General features: G+C 30.8%; 1 protein-coding gene across 1 annotated transcript in view; it reads left to right on the top strand.

The window, feature by feature from the left end:
• LOC124372039 (neuroligin-1-like) overlaps positions 1 to 20,930 on the top strand; it is a 69,051-nt gene that overhangs the window by 20,031 nt on the left and 28,090 nt on the right. The window contains exon 2 of the mRNA XM_046830403.1: positions 10,441 to 10,735. Coding sequence (XP_046686359.1) covers positions 10,441 to 10,735 — 295 coding nt within the window. The remainder of the gene's footprint in view (positions 1 to 10,440; positions 10,736 to 20,930) is intronic.

Below are 20,930 nucleotides of genomic sequence, written 5' to 3'. Positions count from 1 at the left end.
AAACGTAAACGTGGAACGTGGAAACGTGAACACGAAACGTGAAAACGAGAACACGAAACGTGAACACGGAACGTAAAACGTGAACGTGGAACGTGGAAACGTGAACACGAAACGAGAACACGAAACGTGGAACGTAAAACGTGAACGTGAAACGTAAAACGTGAACGTGGAACGTAAAAAACGAGAACACGAAACGTAAACGTGAACGTAAAAACATGAAAACAACTAGATTATCACACGTTTATATTGGAAAATTTATTCAAATATTTGCCATTTTTAGGCTTCAAAGTTAGATTAATAGTTAAAAATCCGTAGTCTTCCTTCCAAATTTTATCACATAACTCAATAAAGTGGTTAAAACTCATATCAGATCCCACATAATTGTTATAAATCTTTCTCGAATAGTGATCATCTTGCTTAAAAATACACAACATATTCAGGTTATTTCTTATAACTTGTTTATCAACCTTTGAAAAGCATTGAGAAAGATAGATACAAGAGATATTTTTGTGACGAGACATTACGAAATATTCCTTAATAACGTCCTGATTTTCCAAAATACAATCATCAAAAACGATTAACGAATTGGGTTTACATTCGCTTAATGGAACTATGTCCTCAGAAGCATTGTAAAAATGTGATATTTCTTTGCTTAAGTTCTTCTCAATATTTTCAAATCTTTCTTGTAATTTTTTATAGGCGTCTTGTTCTAAAGATTTACTAAAAACATACAAATTGGAATAAGGAATCAACCTATTGTAGATAAAATTCAATAATAAAGTTGTTTTTCCACATCCACTTGAACCAACAATTAACAATCTGATTGGTTGATCTTTCTTATTTTCTTCAAACGTTTGAAGTTTTATCTGATCTTTTTGCTTTAAAAATTTCTCCATTTAAATAGCGAAAATGAAGCTGTTCAAGTTGACTTCAGAAAGCTCTCAATTATTTTTAAACTTGGAACATCCTATACACTTAGAGGAAGAATCAAATTATTTTATCGGTTTAAGCGGCTTTTATTCTGATAATTTTGTAATAAATATTAGTGAAAGTTCTCCTTATTGTATAGGATTTAGTGAGAAGAACATAACAAAATATTATGGTTTAAACAAAGGATATTATACCTTCGATCAAATAAAAAATTCCCTTAAAAATTATCTGAAAACATTCAAACAATCAGATAAATCTTTAAACTTTGACGAAAACAAGTTTGAAATGCAAAAAAATTATCTCTCTAATAAAATTCAAATAAAATCACCAGTAAGAATAATGTTTTCAGCAATTATAGTAGATTTATTAGGGTTTGTTCAAGAAACTATTGAGCCAAATCAGGTATATTTAGGAAATAAAACGCCAAAATTTAGACCGTTTGATGTAATTGAAGTACATTGTAATCTCGTTGAACCTAGTTTTGAAAATCATACTGAACATCTTCACAAAGAATCGGAAATTTTGTACACTTTCTTTCCAAATGTTGCTTATGGATCAAAAATCAGTGAAAAGCCGAATGAAATCGATTATATTCCAATTAGAAAAAATATTAAACGAATTCAAAAAATCTCTCTAACTATACAAGACTCTGAGGGAAATTTATTAAATAATGAGAGTAAAACAACAATATATTTAAGATTGTCGAAAGAATGATGAATCAAGGGGGAACGAATCGTTCTTACCTTCAAACTTTCAAAAAAAACACTGTTTTTATCAATGAATCTGGACTTTACACTCAAAATAAAAATTACTAGTTAAATTTCTTTTCTATCTAAATGGAGACAGTTGTAGATCTAATAAATAATCAACTCAAATTCAATAATACAGAAATTTTTACGATTGTTGACGAAAATAACGAAATTTGGTTCAAAGCAAAAGATGTTGCAGAAATTTTAGAATATGAAAACACGAGGCAAGCTATCATAAATAATGTCGATAATGACGATAAAACAACTTTTGAATGTATAAATTACAGGAGTCTATCCCATAGACCCCGAGAAAATATTCAAAAACATACTATTTTCGTTAATGAATCTGGTTTATATTCTTTAATTTTGAGATCTAATAAGCCAGAATCGAAATTGTTTAAAAAGTGGGTTACAAAAGAAGTTTTGCCAAGTATTCGTAAATTTGGTGAGTACAAACTTGAAAACAAGATTAAATATTTAGAGGACGAAGTTAAACACTTGCAAATTAAAGATGAAATAAAAACGGAAATAATCGCAAAACAAAGTGTAAAAATTGACTTAATGAAACCAGACCTTGTTTGTAAAGATTTTGCTAAGAAAAAACACCATGTTTTTGTATTAATTAAGAAGAATCACATGTGGGAATATCCTTATTACGTTATCAGAGCTCAAAAGAGAGAAATACCGAAAAGATTGAAAGAACTTGAAATTGATTACCCAGAAATGGAAATTTTATTAAGACAAGGAGATCCAAATAGTATAAATCTCTACAACCAAATGAAAGAATCTTTGAATATTTTATACAACGGAAATCATTTTACTACAAATATGGCAGAATCTCGACTGATTTATAGAATATCTAAATTACACGATGAAAATGTTTCTAAATTTTACTAAAAACTCGATTTATTATATTTTGTTTGTAAATGTTTAGCATAACTAGGTAACCATCGTAGAATTTTTTTTTCATATTCACAAGGCATTTCGTTTTTATAACTTTCGCTGAAAATTTTTTTAGCACAATCTTTGCAAAAAGCATCTTTTCTATCTTTACTATACTGCCAGTTATTAAATTCAGAAATATTTTTAATTTCTTTACAAAAGTAACACTTTTTCTCTTCTAAAGTTAATTTGTTCATTTTATCATATAATTCCTTACAATAACAGTCTTTTCTATTCTTTTCCTTATAAAATTCTTGACACTTTGTACATTTCTTTTGAGACTCCATTTATATAGAAAAAATTATTACACGATGAAAATGTTACTAAATTTTATTAAAAACTCTTAACTTATGATATTTGGTTTGTAAATGTTTAGCATAACTAGGTAACCATTGAAGAACTCTTCCACATTCGCAATGAGTCGGTTTATTTTGACTTTCTCGGAAAATTCTTATAGCACAATCCTCACAAAAAGCTTGTTTTTTATCTTTACTATAATGCCAGTTGTGAAATTCTGAAATATTCTTAATTTCTTTACAAACGCAACATTTTTTCTCTTCTAACGTTAATTTTTCTATTTTTTCGTATAATTCTCTCTCATATTTACTACGGAAATCCTTACACATAGACCCTAATCCTTCTATTTTATTCTTATTTTTATAAAAAGCTTCAAAATCTTTAAATTCTTGACACTGTGTACATTTCTTTTGAGACTCCATTTATATAGAAAAAATTACAGCTTTGACTTTCTCAATTCATATTCATAGAAATTTCCGGTTATTTCTTCATTATTGAAATCTTTTATACTATAAGTTACAGGATCTGTGTTATTAATTTGATAAATTACAAAGATTTCTCTTGACCAATTGTTCTTATATTTGTTCGAAAATGTTTGTTTTTTACTAACAATTCTTACATGATCATTGACTTTAAATTTAGTTTTCGTGTGAATTTCTGGTGGAACATACTTAAAAACCGACTCTAATAACTCTTTTTCTGCATCTTTATCTACGTCTTTAGGCTTCATTTTGATTGTGCTATGAACAGTATCGTTATATTTCTTTACGATTTCTTGAAGAATATCGATCCATTTAAAGTTTTTATTAATCTCAAAAAGAACCTTCATTCTTTCATTTTGAGTTCTGTTATATCTCTCTACAATACTTGATTTCTCTTCGTTTTCAGTATGATAAATCTTAATGTTGTATTTTCTCAAAACTTCGTTAAATTCTTTATTTTTAAACTCTAAACCCTTATCTGTATGAAGTAGATTTGGTGGTTTGTGATTGATCTTTATCGCGTCTTTTACTATATCTTTGAAGGCTTTTGAAACATCTTTACCGTTTTTTCTTTTGATAGCTCTTGACCAAGCATATTTTGAGAAAGTATCAATAACATTTAACATATACTTGAATCCATCATTTTGATCCGAATAGTTAGACATTATTACTAAATCTGCTGCCCATAAATCGTCAATTCCTAAAGTTATAATTTTTCTCTTTTTAAACTTTTTTCGTACTGGTGCATGAATTTCTCTAGCTTCAATCTCTATTTCTTCTTTATTCTTCAATTCTTTCTTTACTTGTTTTTCATAAGGATTCTTTGTAAATTTACTCTTATTTGTCTTACATTTTGAACATTTTGCTGCAATTCTATACAATCCGTTTTGAGTTTGAACAATCTTAGCATCGATATTTTTCGTTTTTTTCTTACACTTGTGACAATGTATTAAATCATCTTCCATTTACATATCAAAGTTTCCAAGTTTATTTAATTCATCTAAAATATCTGTTTTATATCCATACGGTACTGTATCGATCTTATTTTCTAGGACAATTCTCTTATCATCTTTAGCGTTCAGTGCTAACTTGTTTATAGTGACGGTGTACAACTCATGTTTGTAGCTTTTGATTACTGTCATCTCCCTAAATTCTTCTTTATCTTCGAACAAACATTTCTTCAAGTTTTCGATATTTATTGTTTTATTTACAACGCTTCTCTTAATCCCTTTGCATCTTACTGGATTTTTGTCTAGATATTTGTACGAGTACATTTTCGATCTCAATCCACAAAATTCTTCTAAGATTTCGCCATTTAGCTCGTCTTTAAATTTTCCAATAACTTTCTTGTTTTTAGTAGCGAAACAGTCGTGATCTTTTGGAAAATCGCTTGTATCAAAGTCATCTATATTTTCTTTAATAATTTTGTAAGGATCACGTTTCAATTCTAGAAAATAACTGTCTGTATCCATGTAACACAGATTCAAATCTGGATCAAAACTCTTTAATTTTTCATAATAAAATTTATACATTAACAACTTTGACAAATCAAGTACTGAAAACCCTATGTAAATCGGCTTGTTAAATTTTACTTTCTGTTTGTACATGTGACTCGCTATACAGTTGTCGTCAAAGATAGTGAAGCTTTTGAAGTTCGTTTTCTTGGCCTGTTTCATTGAAAATTCTTCATTTCCTAGTCTAATATCGCATCTATTTCGCACATTTTCCATACTTTTTCCAAAAACTGAGTTGTTCATCAGCTTATGAAAATCCTTCTCAAAGTCACTTGTAGCTTTGGTCCTCATATTAGTATTAAAATCAATGTACTCTTTCATAAAAGGCTTCTGATCGAATGCAATAACTCTATTCACATGTTTCAAAATCATACCTTGTTCCAAATAGAACTTCAAATTTCTCGAATGAACAACGTATTCAGTTTTATTCAGTAGAGTTGTGCAAAGTTTGTTTTTAAAATGTTCTGGAGCAAGAGGTAAATCCTTGTGATGTTCGTGTAAATTCGTTGGATATCCAAGATCAACTTCGAGAATATAGCCATAATCTTCGTCGCCAGTGAGTTCCAAAATTGTTTCTTTCCATTCTGCAGTTGTGTAAGTTTTTGGATCCATCCACTTGATATCACTAAACGGCAGTTTTTGCATTAGGCCATACCCATAAAGGTTATTAGCATCAACGTATAACAAATAGTTTTCGGGCTTTGTCTTATCGAAATCTTTCAAATATTTGTTATTTGCTTTAACATATCGCTTAATACACTGAGAAATGCCCCCGCGAATGCCTTTTTCAATCATCAAATACATATTATAATCGTTAATTAGCTGAAGCTCAATTTTCGTTAATTTTAACATTGCGTCCCATGCGAGACTGGGAGCTGTTAGATAGTGTGCCGGATCGAGTTTATAACAATTAAGGCAAATGTTTCTGAAATTTTCGAATATATCAGCAAGCAATAAAACATCTTGGATATTGTACAAATCAGAGTAATTTCCAAGATTTTTCTCTTTTAATTTGTTCCAAACGCTCAAGTAGTGTTGATAATCTTTCTCAGATATGCTCTCGTCTGTCAAAAGTGAATAGAAATCTTGAATTTTCAGCTGTTCTGTGTAATCAAGTTTTTCAATACTATCGATAAATTCGTAAGGAAATATGCCTTTTCCAGATAGAATTTTAAAGATTTCTTCTTCGTCATTTGGCTGTCTTTCTATAATTTCATTCAGTCCATCCTGTATAAAATGATTTGTATGTTTGAAGTCTTCTTTCTTTAAATTTTTCGCAAATTTTTCAATAGACGAGGCCATGAATCTAAATGTGTCTACGAAAGAGAACTTTATAAATTTTCTAGGTTTATCATTGTCAAACTCATAGCCATATCCAGAATTTACTGAATAATTTATATATTTTTCTTCTGAGTTTGCGATCAAATCAACGTTTCCATATTTCTTAGCTAATTCTTTTATGTACAAATGTGTGTCATAGTTACTCATATTGTGACAGAAAACTGGAATGTTTTGTGGAAATTTCAAATTCAGATTGCAACATGCATGAGCTGCGCCTCGAAACTTGCCGGTTAAATGACAATGATCTCTCACTTTATTATAACTCTTATCTTTCCAACTATCAGGAGTAAAACCATACTGAATTGACCCAACATCATAAGCAGACCATTCACAGATATGACAAACGTTTGAATTTTGATACGAAATTTCTTCTTCTTCTGTCAATTTCATAGGTTTCATGTTCTTAGAATTATATTTTTTCGCTATGTATTTCGATAATTTATTGAGTTCTTCAAACAATTTTGTCGGGACGTTTTTCAAATCTTCTTCATTTTTGGCACGATAACATATCGGTTTGTACATGCGATTGGTCACATTCGACACTAAATATAGAGTAAAACCATAAGGAATGTGCCTCTGAATCTTGGTTGTAGTTGATCTTTCTGGATTGTTCTTACATGTCGGAATCTTTTCCAATATGCTCTCAAAGTCCATATAAATTACGTACGGATGGTTAAATTTCTTTTGATAATTAGTAAATTTAGTTGTTTGACCTGGAAATGGCTTAATTGGCTTACAAACTTCATGATTTTTACAAATTTCTAAGTGATCTGTTAAATCTCCAGATTTGTAAAAATGGCTTAAACATCTTCTACACAAAAATTTTCTTTCTTTATGTTTAGACAACTGCGAAGAAACAAGCTTATTTAAATCGGTTATCAAAACATAATGAGATTTATCATCTTGTTTAACATACAATAAATCAATGTTTGCTTCAGCGTCATATTTTTCAGAAATTTGTAACGGAACAATGTTAATATTTTCATCAAAACTGTAGACATTGATAGACATTGTTGGATACTTATACTTGGAATTGTAGCTTCGTTTTTCAAATATTTGTATATCTTTCAGAGACATTGGATACTCAAAACCTGAAAATATTTCGTCATTCACAAATTATTCGTATTGCTTTACACGTTCACAGTCTCTTTCTGGTTTTCCAATAGCACATCTTATTGAGTAAATAAAGCAAAAATCATCTCTATTTTTTATATTTATACAAGCTTTTTTATCTTTGATATTCTTTTGTAAATCGATGTATGATCCTGCATTCATCATTTCGTGTTTGTTAAGGCTCAAAACTAGTTGTTTACAACTTTTAAATGTCCATCCGGAACCTTTATTTGGATTATTCGTTTGTTCTCGATGTGTTAATTTATTAAATTGCTTAGTAATAAAGTCGTTTACGTCAAAGATTTCATCTGCTTTTATAGTAAAGTACATTGGGCAAGTTTGTGGTTCACCGTTTACTAAAGTTCGTTCGTATTCGCATTCCAAAGAGAGATATCCTTTACTATTTTTCACAGTGTCTTGAAATTTTTCTATTAAACTTTTAATTTCTGGCCTCATAATTGATAGATATTTGTAAATTGACATGGAATTATCGTTTAAATTTGTTAAAATGTATTGCTTGAAAAGACCGTGTATTGAGGATAAAACTTCAACATCTATGATATTTTCAGGTTTTTCGTTAAGAGTTTTGTCAATTTCTTCGATTATTTCAGACTTAGTTTTATCGTTTGTTTCAATGGACAATTTTTCAGCGATTGATTGAATTTTTTCATCATTAAATAGATTGAGATCTTTTTTATCTTCCTTAAAGTCTTTCTTTAATTCACGCAATTTTTCTATATTATTCATGTTTTCGTGATCGGCAATTTGATTTTCTCTAGCCCACTGTCTTAAATAATTTAGTTCATTATTGTAAATTTGCTTGTTTTTTTCATGACTTTTAGAATTATAATGGCGATCATAGTTTTTTCTTAAAATTTCTATTTTGCAGAACGGACATGATATTTTATCGCGCTCCATTTATATAGAAAAATTTATTTATCTAAATGGTGATTGTAAACCAACGATTGTGCCTCTCACGGCGTGATATCACTAACGGATATGACGCGGGCGAAGCGATTATCGTGATGGTCGGTCTGTAGTGGCACACCTCGTGCATAGCGCATTCTTTCGGAACTAAAATGTCGGTAATGCAGATTGCTTTAAAGAATAAAAATTGTGTTTCCGTTAACTATTATAACATTTTCTTTTTTTAAATGTAAGATAATTTTACCTATTTTAAATATGCGTACATTTTGTTACTTGTAATTTTTAAATTATATTTTAAATTAATTTGTTAAATTTTTACTTCTCGATTGGATGTTGTAGTTTCTTGCTCAGTATATATGTCCGCGAATTCGGTTTGGTCGGTTAGGAAGTATACTTCTGAACTGTTTCAATGCGAGTGGCCATAGCGGAGAAACACCAAGTTCAGAAGTATTCAGATCGTATTCCGGAACCATTTCTCTATCCGTATCTCGCTCTTCTCTCTCTCTAGCCTGAATATAGATCCTAGCCTATAAACGGCAGAAGTGATCGTGTCATAGGCATAAAAAGAGAGGGAGAGAGAAAGAGACAGAGGGAGGAGAAAAGGTCGACCGAGAAATGGTTTTGCACTTTTTGACTTTGAATTTTTTCTATTTAAATGGAGTTCTTGAAAGAGTTAAATGATATTGGTGAATGCAAGTTTAAAGAGTATAAGAAGTTGAATGAATTAGAAGAAAAAAAGAAGTACAAAATCATGAATTTGGAGAAAATGAAAGATAAATTCGGGTTTACAATAATTGCCGAGTTGGAAGATTGTAAAGTACACTTACCGAACAGATTTTTGACTGTTTTGGATGAGAAAAAGATTAAAGAATTAAACAAAAATGAAAAATTACACTTGGTTGTTACTGGAAAGAAGACTATTAAAGATAAAGAAATTATAACAATTAACTTTGTAGAATAAAGTCTTAACTCTAAAACTTGCAGTCCCTCCCCACGTCATAGTACTGTTTTGATAACCATAGTTGGTGTCTTTCTTCATAGGAATCACATGGAATATTATCTACAGTAATACGTTTTGTTTCACACAAAATGTGGCTATATTCTATAAGAAAAATTCTATAATGCTCTTTAATGAATTGTGTTGATAAATCTTGATACTCACAAAAATTCCTAAGAAATTCATCAATTAAGTCTTGATTATCTTGAAAGGACGTATAATATGGGAAAAATGTCATAAAAAACGATGAAAACTCTCTGTTTGTTTATTTTTTACTTTCTTTTCAATATCTTTCGTAATTATATTAAATATGTAATCCCTTACTTTTTTAGTTTTTTGCCGATAGTAAAACACTCCATTAGACGTTTTTTCTGCAAAAGACTTTACAAGTTCTTTGAATTCTGTATCATTTAAGGAAAGTATCGAAGACGGTATCAACTGTTGTTGAAAATAAACCGGCAATTCACTGAATTCATCTTTGTTGCACTGTTTTAATGCTAGAAATTGTAGAGACTTTGGTGAGTTCATGTTGTTTATTTAGTAGAAAAGTTTTTTATTAAAGTACAGTATGTTTTTAGTAAAAATGTTTTAAATTGATTAAATTTTATTAAGATTTCGAAGATTTTTCCTTTATTCGTAGCAGATTTGACAACATTTTACAAAGCACAGCTTAAGAAAGTAGAAGCAAACAGCTGTAGATTTGGTTAATTTTTCATTCCACAGAGTAGATAGTAATGTACCGATCGCTTTTGGAGACGAACGACTGTAGATTCGGTTAATATTTCATTGAGATTTGCTGTGTTATTTCTCAGCTTCCTTTATGGTACATTGAACAGTATTTTACATTGCTTTTCGGTTGGCTCCGAAAGTGCGCCAGGAACCCCATATACATATCTACTTATATATATATATATATATATATATATATATATATATATATATATATTTTTATATATATAAGGAGTTTAGAATGGGTTAAGGTGGGGTAGTAGATGATACCTGAATTTATCATCAAACATAGGGGGTTTTCAGTTACCTCAGTTGTTGCACTTCTTACGGGCAAATTACCCTAACCCTCAGATATTATTCATGGACCACAGACAAACTACTGCTACCTAAGTTATTATCGTGGATATGTTTTATTTCAGGTGATACAGAACTCAAACTCTCGCCACGTAGAGCCTGTAGAGATATTTTACGGGATCCCGTACGCGGCACCTCCTGTGGGTGCCAGGAGGTTTACGGCAGCACAGGAGCCCCTGGCATGGGTAGGTACGCGGCTAGCGGATACTCTGCCTCCAGTCTGTCCTCAACAACTGCCAGACATCACCAATGTGTCTGCGACCTCGAAAACCCGCCTGCAACAGATCCGACAATTGCTGCCTCTTCTCCACCGTCAGAGCGAGGACTGTCTGCACCTCAACATCTACGTACCGGGGAGCGGTATGTACACAGTATCCTTCTTTGTTCATTCTAGGTTGCTGCACACACCATACTAAATACACACCATCCGTACCATAGCCAATCATAGAGAGTATCTCAGTCTGACTGGCTAAAAGTTCTCCCTTGAGTAAAATTTTAAATTATATCATTTGACTTTACTGATAACATTAGATACCCTTTGAATGATACCTCATGAGTGACTGAGAAGCGTTTTATGAATGTTGTACTCGTTTGTGTCATTGTTTTGTGATTGTGACAGTATCGTTAAGAGATTTTAAATCGATCGCTCTGTGCGTGTTTCGATTTGATCATGACTGACTACGTGGGTTTTACTACGTGACAATGCACAATAGCTGTCTTTAATGTTGTTTGTTAACTTTGGGCAAAAATAAAACCCCTCATTGCAGCAAATAATACTAAGAGGACTTTGCACTACTTGCGGAATGGCACAGTATTCAGGATGTGTAAGGTTTAGGAAAGAGACATCCTGTTGTCAAGATTCCATGAGAAGTGATTACATCAATCATGTCACCTTTGAACTGTGCACAAAGAACCATAAAGAAAGAGTGAGGGAATCGATACATGCTTAACACATTAACTTTAAACTATTTTAGGATCACGCAATATTAGCTCACACAAGCGCTATTGCGTAATCTAAAAATAAAGCCATAGGGTAGCATTTATGCTATTTGCTTTAATTACGTAATGCATAAACAGATTTACTAAATCCTTAATTAATATAAGTTATGTTAAAGATTTATCATCAATGAACTGCCAGCTATATTGATGGGCAACGACGAAATTCTATCTCTGCTTTATCCTTAATGAATTCAATTTGTCTGGTTTCTAAATAAAAGGAAATGAACGAAGGTCTTTACACTTTTTATCAGTGAGAGAAAAGGATTAATTTCCGCAAGGTTTACTAAAAACTTCCGTCCACTCGTGTTCAGATTTACGTGCCTTTAAAAACATTCTGGTGCCCTTAAGCAATAGTAGAACTTCATTAATCGTCTTTGCTGCATAGCCACTCAATACATTACATCAATTTAATAGCTTATTGCGTAAAATATACAATAAAAAGTACAAAATTAAAAACTAGTATTTTAATAGCCCCTCAATGCATTAACTGTACTTGGATTTTTACGTAACTACATAAAAGTAATAATAATATACTTTTATGTCTCGTCCATATATTTTACATATTTGGGCGTTAATCGATAGCACCCGCAACACCCAAATACGTTTATAACGTTCCGTAAACTGTTTTAACAATTCTTAAACGTTTTCAAGATTTATTAGATCTAAGTGTTACTATTAAGATTGTACTTTCCTTTACTTATGTAACTTATATCGTTATTACAAAAACCCATGTAACTTAACATATTGTACTTTCGTTGTGTCCCGAAAAGACACATTGTATTATATTTCATAGGTACGAAATATTATTTTAGTTCAATATGTGTATAGTAAAAATATTGTCCTTATACAATATTTTGATATTCAAAGTAAATTTACTTAATGCAGGAATAAAAAATCATATTGAACGTTTTCATAAGGACTATCTGAGTACCCGATAATTTGTACTAATGTAAAATGTTTAAAATGGTTTATTATAAATCACTGTGACCGTATATATTTAATGTTTAGATATCATTGAAAAGATGATTCAAGTTTTGTTCGTTTTAAAATGAAAGTAATATAAAGTTTTGTATTAATAAAAATTAACTTTTTTGGTTTTCCATCAACCCTAAGTAACCGTATTGTTTCTTCCATGGTTTAGTCCAAAGTATAATATTCATATACGCAAAAGCCCAAGATAAAATGAAACTTTTTATCATTCCTCTAGTTTCGGTAATTTAACAATTGACTGATATTTGTTATCTGCTCTGTGTTTAGGTAGAGACTAAATAATGTTAAAAGTAATTTTTATAAACCATTTCAACTTTTTAACTGTTTCAGAATTTAAAGAGATCAATTAGTGTATATCTTGTGAACAATTTACTTTTATAATAAGGTCTACGGGCAGTCCAATCGCCATATACCGAGAGTATTATCTACATGCCATATACTAACAATACTAGGTGACAAATCAAAGTAATTATTTTTTAAATGAAATTTATAACAATACCTAGCGTCACAGGGAGAAAAAAATCAGTTTTAAGTCATTAAAATCTGGATTCAAAACTAAATGTTTACTCATACAGGGTTTAAAAAAGTAAACTGCACTAAATATCACATACACTTCTTACACTCACTAGTAAATAGTAATATTAACATGTGGTATGAAAATCAAGGCCATAAATATAAAAATACGTAACACCAATGTATTGAAAAAGAAACGTTAACATTAACACAAGATTACAACAGGAGGTGCATTTACTTTTACTGAGTTCCAGGTCGTACTATTCTATGACAGGGTTTACACATCAAGTTCATGTAAATAATTTGTAAATACTACATACATCCGATATGTCATACTTAATGTTTCACGTGTACTGTCACAATAACACAAACTACCGTAGAGTTTCTTCTGAAAGCTTGAATTATTTAGGCATAGGATGACTTACAGTTTTAGAAGGTTATGGTTTTTTATTTGTCATAAATGCTTTTGTTTGTGTAACGACACAGCCCCTAACATAGATCATGTAACTAGTTCCGAATTCCGAAAAAATCTATTGGGCAAGAGGAAGAAATATCCTACGACAATTATAAAACACACACACTATCACCATTTGTATAACTTCCCAGCAGATGCATAAGACACTTTTGTGCTGGGAAAATGCTAAAGGCGATCACTGGGCCTTTAACGCAAGTTCTAACAGAAGAATTTATATTGAGGAGGAAAGGAAGTATGAAGAGGAAAACCTTGAGCTATGGTTAAGCAAATGTTTTAATTGAACTGTAATGGGAAGTGTGAAACAGTAACTAAAGTAGGAAAACACTCAACATCTAAAAAGTAATGATGAAGGAAAGAAACAATCCAGATTCTGAATTTAAGGTCAGTAAAAAATTCCAACTAAATTCAAAATCTCTTCATTCTACTATTATTTTCATGAGGTCAAAGGTTAACAGCACTTGAAATGTTAATGAAATTTGAAGACTCTCTGGCTGCAAAATAACTGAAAACAGAAAATTAAAACCAAGCCCATAGGTTCTGAAAAAGAGATGTTTCAAGGAAAGAGCTAGTTGTTATCTCATATATGGTGATTTTAATTACCTGAACCAGTATAGAAGGTTACCTTAAACATAGATTTCCACAGGTTGAAGGGAGCTCGTCATCCAAATAGGGGTATAGTGCTACCACATTCCAAAATGTGTCATCATGCATACAATCTTCAGCAGAGGAGATATGGAGAGCTTCCACCAGAATCGTCTTGTCTAGTACTTCTCAAACCTATGACTGAGAAGTAGAAGATATTCATATTATCCATCGCGAACGTAACAAAAGCCTATGCACCTAGTAATACAATTACTTAAGTCATATGTTTCCATAGTTCCAAATCGGGCTACAGGAAAATCCAGAAAGTTGTTAGTGACTTATAGAATCCTCTTGCTTTTGGGTTAAATGTATAGGAATACTTTGAACGCACACTTAGTGACTGGAAAACTGAAATTTGATTAACCAATATAGGTAGAAATTTCAAATTATATACACTAATTACTTGCTACTCTCTCAAAAGTCCCGGTTATGTTAGAGTAAGATTAGAGAGAATAAGAGAGGAGTGATCTAGCTATGTCTTTAAATAGTCACACACTCTAAGCAACATTAATACATGCTTCACAGCCTCACAATTGTGCTGGAATTAATAGGTTCAAAATATACATATAAAGCGGTAATTTAACAGTGTATAGTCCCTTTACCTCATCAGTGGTCCACACATGAGGAGAAGATTGCCCTGACTTTAATTATGTAACAAAACGTGATATTGGGAGATGATAACAGATGAATACTGTAAAGTGCAACAATGTTACACTTTAGCAGACGATTAAAATAGAGGATTATGTACTAATATATCATTATATTTTAAAACAGGTGAAGGTAGGGCCATAATTTAAGACGTATTGCATTTATATTACGGCTGGGTGTGTTTGTGATAAAAATACATTTTTATTAAAGACTGATAACATAATAAATATTTTGGAAAAAGAAATGAAAAGCGGTGTGTGGTGCGGGTGTACAAAAAAATAATTTAATATAAATTGTAAAATAAATCGCATCAATACCCATAGTGCTTTAGATGGAGCTTTCTAAAGAAATTTGATTAAAACAGACTATAAAAGTAAATGGTTAGAAAGGTGAATGTAAAGTAAATAATAGAACAGGATCAATAGATATTAGACCAAAATACCAATAAAACTAAAAATTTGAAGATTTTACAAAAATATCCAATGATTGATAAGGATCGTTCTGATATAGTAGACATGGAATATAAAAGATTCAAATATATATATATATATATATATTATATATATATATATATATATATGCGAGAGATATTTTAAGTATAGTACACATTTAATAATAGTATTTTAATAAGATTAAATTAAAGAAAGGTATGAGGAAAACTAATAGACTAATAAGAACGGTTTTAAGATAACTGTATTATAATTTTTTCATACCTTTTTCGAACATAGGAATGATTGGTATTGATTACATGGTTTATAAATTGCTCAAACTGATGACAAATGGAATTTAAAAAGATCAGTTTTAAACACCATTAACAGAATAATTATATATTAGACATATATCTCAATTTATAATAGAAAAAGTAAAACAACAAATAACTCAGTATAATTAGCATTTTTTCTTAATCATATAATGAAAATAACTGCGGTAAAACGCTTACCTTCTGTTTGGATTACTACGACACGCGATAAAGTGGTAATGCAATCAGCACCACACTTAGAATACTGCACTACATACACTGCTCTTTGTTTGCGGGGGAGTGTTATAAAGTGGGGGAGGGTGGGCAACCGCCAATTATTCAACTCATAAAATATTAGTCAGTTAAGGGGATTCTGGACACACATTTGGCCAAAAATGTCAAATTATTACATTTTTTTTATTATTTATTTTTGCTCCCTGGACATTTCTCTACAAGAAAAAAATAGGTTTTAGTGTTTTTGGACCTTATTTCCTAAAGAAAAATTAAATTTTCATTAGGTACTACACGGGCGTCAGCGGCAACAAAGTTAGCTATTTCTTGCCCACTGAAAAATCCTCTAATATTATTATCTATGTACATATTATAGTATGGCTACTAATATACATTGTTTATTTTACATGCCTTTGAAGTTTGTATTGATTCTCTGTCAGCTGTCATAGATCAGAAAGAAAAAAACTGTGTACTATAATGTTATTGTTTTGATTGACAGTTGTTCCTAGTTACACTCAAGATTATTATTGCAGTATATTCTTCTTTATTTTTATTTGGAAGAAGAGGAGAGGATTAAAGAAAAAGGACAGATGTATGGAGCTGGAGAGTTTTGAGGCATATAATCTATGTGTTTGTTTATCTTGTTATAAAAATAATGTTACTTTCCACTCTAAGCAAAATAAACATGGTTTCTTATGTAAATGAAAAATTATTTTCACTATACAGTAGGCCTATGGTAAGAAAGTATTGTTGTTAGTGATAATGGTAGAAAATTATTGTTTATTGAATTAAATTTATATAGGTTAGTTTATGTTTATTTTCTTCAGTTTGTTTCTTTAAAAAAACTAACAAAACCTTAAATGTCATTTTCCGAAAATCACATTTTACAGCGTTTTGTGAAGAATAGATTTGAATAACTCAGGTAATAAACAAGATATCAAGCTGAAATTTTTACTTCATGTTCTTGATTATATAAAGCAACTTTTTGGGTATAATTAAGTGTCTAGCATTAGTAGATTTTAAAATAAAAATTGGCTTATAATGTGTGCTAATAAAAAATTTTTTTAAACTATTCTCAACCTGGTTAAAAAATAATATATGCATGGTATGGTCAAAAAAATACCCAAAAATTTAGATAGTATCCATGGCTACAAAATGACACAAATTTGAAGGTGTTAGGTGAAATATTAGTCGAGTTATATCAATATTAAAAAAGTGTTATATTTTGCTGAATAAAAAATTATAAAATGGTACGTATGGTATTTATACGTCCTTCTACCACTTAATGTGGGGTTTCTGAACCCAATCAATGTTAAAAAAATACTAAAAGTCTTCTTTCATCAAAAACTAAAAAAAAGATATGTCTGAGTCCAGAATCCCCTTAAACCCAACAAAAACAGCATTTAAAATCAAGAACATTCGTTTGACTGGAATCAAGCACTGTGCTATAGTGTTCTTTCAATACTAATTTTAATGTTTGGATAATGCATGTTGGGAATTTTAATGCCACTATGGAATTTGATTGATCAAACTAACAATTATAAATCGATATCTTTATATTTAGTGCTCAATTGTTAGTTATTTTTAAATAAATAGCAACTATTATTGCGCTGGAACCTTGTTTTGTTCAATCAAGACAAGAATGTTAAGGTCCCCTCATTGCACCTGGTTCTAACCTAATTTGCGTTTGTTTCCGGAGGATTTTCAGAATTGAAATTTTGATGTAGGGATCGCCTCCTTTCGAGATCCCGTGGGAAGGAGTAGCTGGAACTAGATATGTTTGTATCACCTTGGAAGAAAGGGAGGATAGTTCTTTTTCAGGCCCTTCCAGTCAAAGCTGCCAATTATAAGAACTTTCAACATTAGCAAAGCTCCACTCAATCTAACAGCCATTCCCTGCAGTATACTGGACCTTAATATTTATCGTTTTACTCCTATATCTGGATATTTGTGGTTAGTGATATGCCACTGCTGGATATCCACGAGGTTGCTGGAAGGGACACAACGGATTTTGCTGTCCCTTGTGTAGGTTAAACTGGAAGGTATAACCCGCCGTTTATTAATTTAGTTTCAGTCATGATTTTACAAATTCTATTCCTAAATACACCAACCCTATGGAGAGCTCATATCACTAGTCAATTTTACGATCAACTGAAATGCACTAAAATAATTAGCCGCAACTAATTTCTGCTGGATGCTCGCTTTACTAATACGGGATGTTTTTAAATGTTTACCTTTTTCACATGCGATAATAGACCAACAAAAACGCTTTGAAACCATCGCATCACTAAATATTTTATCTTGTTGACTAAATCCTACGCTTTTCTGAATGATAAAAATAAAGCTATAATTGTTTTGTAATCATCTCTAACGTTATCATAATGTATTGCTATTTCATTTGTATATATTCCAGCTTTAAAACGATAGTAAACTGGAGTTTAGGAATCGAAATTTATACTGTTGGAATATTGAGTAATGTATCGTTCAGACAACAAAACAACTCTCGTGAAAAACTAAGTTGACGTAGATGATCAATCTTATAATATTATGTTTTTATAAATATGAATTATGAAATTAATAGAAAAAGATTTGGTAAATCAATAGCTGCATGATGTGAAAACCCGTTAAAATTTTTTGTTTTTGTGGTGGTTCACAAAAACTATCAGATACGTTATCATTCTCGACTAAGCCGCAACCCGTACATTGATAATGTAGTTATTGTCATTGTCAGATATCAGCTATGGATAATCGACTTGTAGTACAACTATCCAAAAATAACCTATTTATAAATGTGTTAAGTATATCCCTGGTTAACGTATCCACAACTAGTTTCCACTATGTTTTTATTGCAGAAAACGTATTACTGGAACTACGCTCTCGTTTACGACACGATAAGTATAGATAGATCAATGAATGTTTATAGCTCCAAAAGTGAATAAATCCTTTTTCAAGCATTCTTTCACTTATAACGATTCTTTTCTGTTCAATTTGTTCAACGAACCGCCACTTTACATTAAAGAATCTAGTAACCTAAACATATTGTACCGTTTTACTGGCACATGAGGGGTTAGCTTTGAAATTTAAAATTTTTGTGAAGGTTTAAAAATAAAAAAAAATTTTCTGAAATAAATAAAGTTCAAACTAAAATAAAACTTCTTCTTAAAAATAATTACTAGAATTAAAATAAAAATAAAAATTTCTTGATGACTTTTAAAATCAAACTTCTAACATATTCTTCACTCCCAAAAATGTACAAGGTTCTTACAGCTTGTTTTTTATTCAATTTTCAAAATTAAATCATTTATACTCTAATCTGATCTGGCATTTCTTCAATTTAATTTATCTTCAAATTTCAATTATATTTGTTACTAATTTTCTTTACTTTACTTTAAAAGTATTCTTCAGTGTTAGAGATTTAAAAATCAAAAATTCTTCAGTGTTAGAGATTTAATAAATAAAAAAAAAATTCTTCAGTGTTATAGATTTAATAAATAAAAAAATTGCTGAAAGCATCCGCAGGTTCGATGACGATTAGCAAAAGATTTACTTTAAGCACTATTTGATCTACTCGTTACAATCACTTCCGATGAACTGAGATGGAGGTACGGTACGTCTACCTCACCCCACCTCTCAATTTCGTTATCAAACACTGCCATCTGCGATGCGCGCCTCGCCAATAGCAGCCTCTTTTGTACAGTCCAGCCCTTATCATTCATCTGGGCCTACTCCTCCACCGGTAATCCAGTTACCCCAGAATTATTATTTAATACAATCGGTACAATATTTAGTCGTTATGTTAGTTTTGGCTGGCTTTAATATTGATGATATAAATTAACTAAGAAAATTACTTCCTTAGCTTTAATATTATTTTTAATTCATAAAATTATTATCTTTACAATGCAGTTTCTATTAGTTAGGAAGAGAAGAAGAAAGAATAAAAAATTACTTGTTTGTTGTTGTTATTTTTTAGTACAGCAATTGCATATTTTTGTGATTTGCATTACAGTAGAGTTTTAGTTCTTTAAATAGTAACCTTATTAAATAATAAACAGCGAGTTTCAGCATTCGTGTCCATAAAAAATTTTTTCGATGTACAGTAATTATTTTTAACACAATCAGGTAAGATAAAGTTTTTTAACAGTATCTTACTTTTAGAGATAGCGATAAGAGCGAGTTAGCTGCGTCTGACACAAACGTCACACAGAAACTGCTAAACAGTTACCAACTCTGGACTCTAGAAATTACGTTTTCCTTTTATTGTTATCACCGGTCACCACGATACTTTTTCAAATTTGTTTAATAGCTGCTTTAATAATTAAATATTTCATATAAGCTTGGCCAAGTATAAAAACCTTAAAGAATAAAAAAATGTTAATGTAAAAGAAATATTTACACGAGTGGTTGGCGGTGGACCTTAAGCTATAATGCTACCCTATACACACACACACACACACACACACACACACACACACACACACACACACACACACACACACACACACACACACACACACACACACACACACACACACACACACACACACACACACACACACACACACACACACACACACACACACACACACACACAAGTGCAGAGGATTGGGAGGGGCAGAATATCCACCCCATTAGTTACCTAGTGCACATCCCCCATCAAACCCAGATTATTTATTTGTAATTATATTCTAGAGTTATTTGTGTGTATATATATATATATATATATATATATATATATATATATATATATATATATATATATATATATATATGTAACTGCAGGTTGTGAAAACAGCAGGCGCTGGCCTGGCCCCAACTCTCTGCGCTCTTAAGTGTTGGAGTGCGTGCGTGAGTGGTAACACAGCCACAATCTCTCATTGCTAATTCTGCAATAACAACTAAATAAAGTAAAGAAGCATTATATCCATATTAAAACAGTCAGTTATCAAATAAAGAAAACATATTTTTTTATTCAAATACTTTTTAATGTCATAACTAATGATAATATCATTAGTGTGGAACATATTTGTTATTACTTACATGTATAAATACGATAATAATCTAGGAGAAAAGATAAATTTGCGTTGTATAAGCAACCAACTTGATTTTTCTTGAAATCAAAAGGTTATTAAATTATTCCCAAAAAAGAAGTTTACCGTCAGCCACGCTAGTTTTGGTGGAGATCTAAATTAGAATGTAACAAAAGAATTAGAAATACCATTCCATTTCGACATCCACAGCGTTTAAAAGCACATGTGACTTATTACTACAATATAACATACATAAATTACAAAAATATACATGTAGTTGGCAAGTAAAGG

The sequence above is a fragment of the Homalodisca vitripennis genome, unplaced genomic scaffold, assembly GCF_021130785.1.
Source record: "Homalodisca vitripennis isolate AUS2020 unplaced genomic scaffold, UT_GWSS_2.1 ScUCBcl_2360;HRSCAF=7038, whole genome shotgun sequence".
NCBI lineage: Eukaryota > Metazoa > Arthropoda > Insecta > Hemiptera > Cicadellidae > Homalodisca > Homalodisca vitripennis.
Note: the sequence above shows the minus strand (reverse complement) of the source record. Positions and strands in the feature narration are given on the sequence as shown.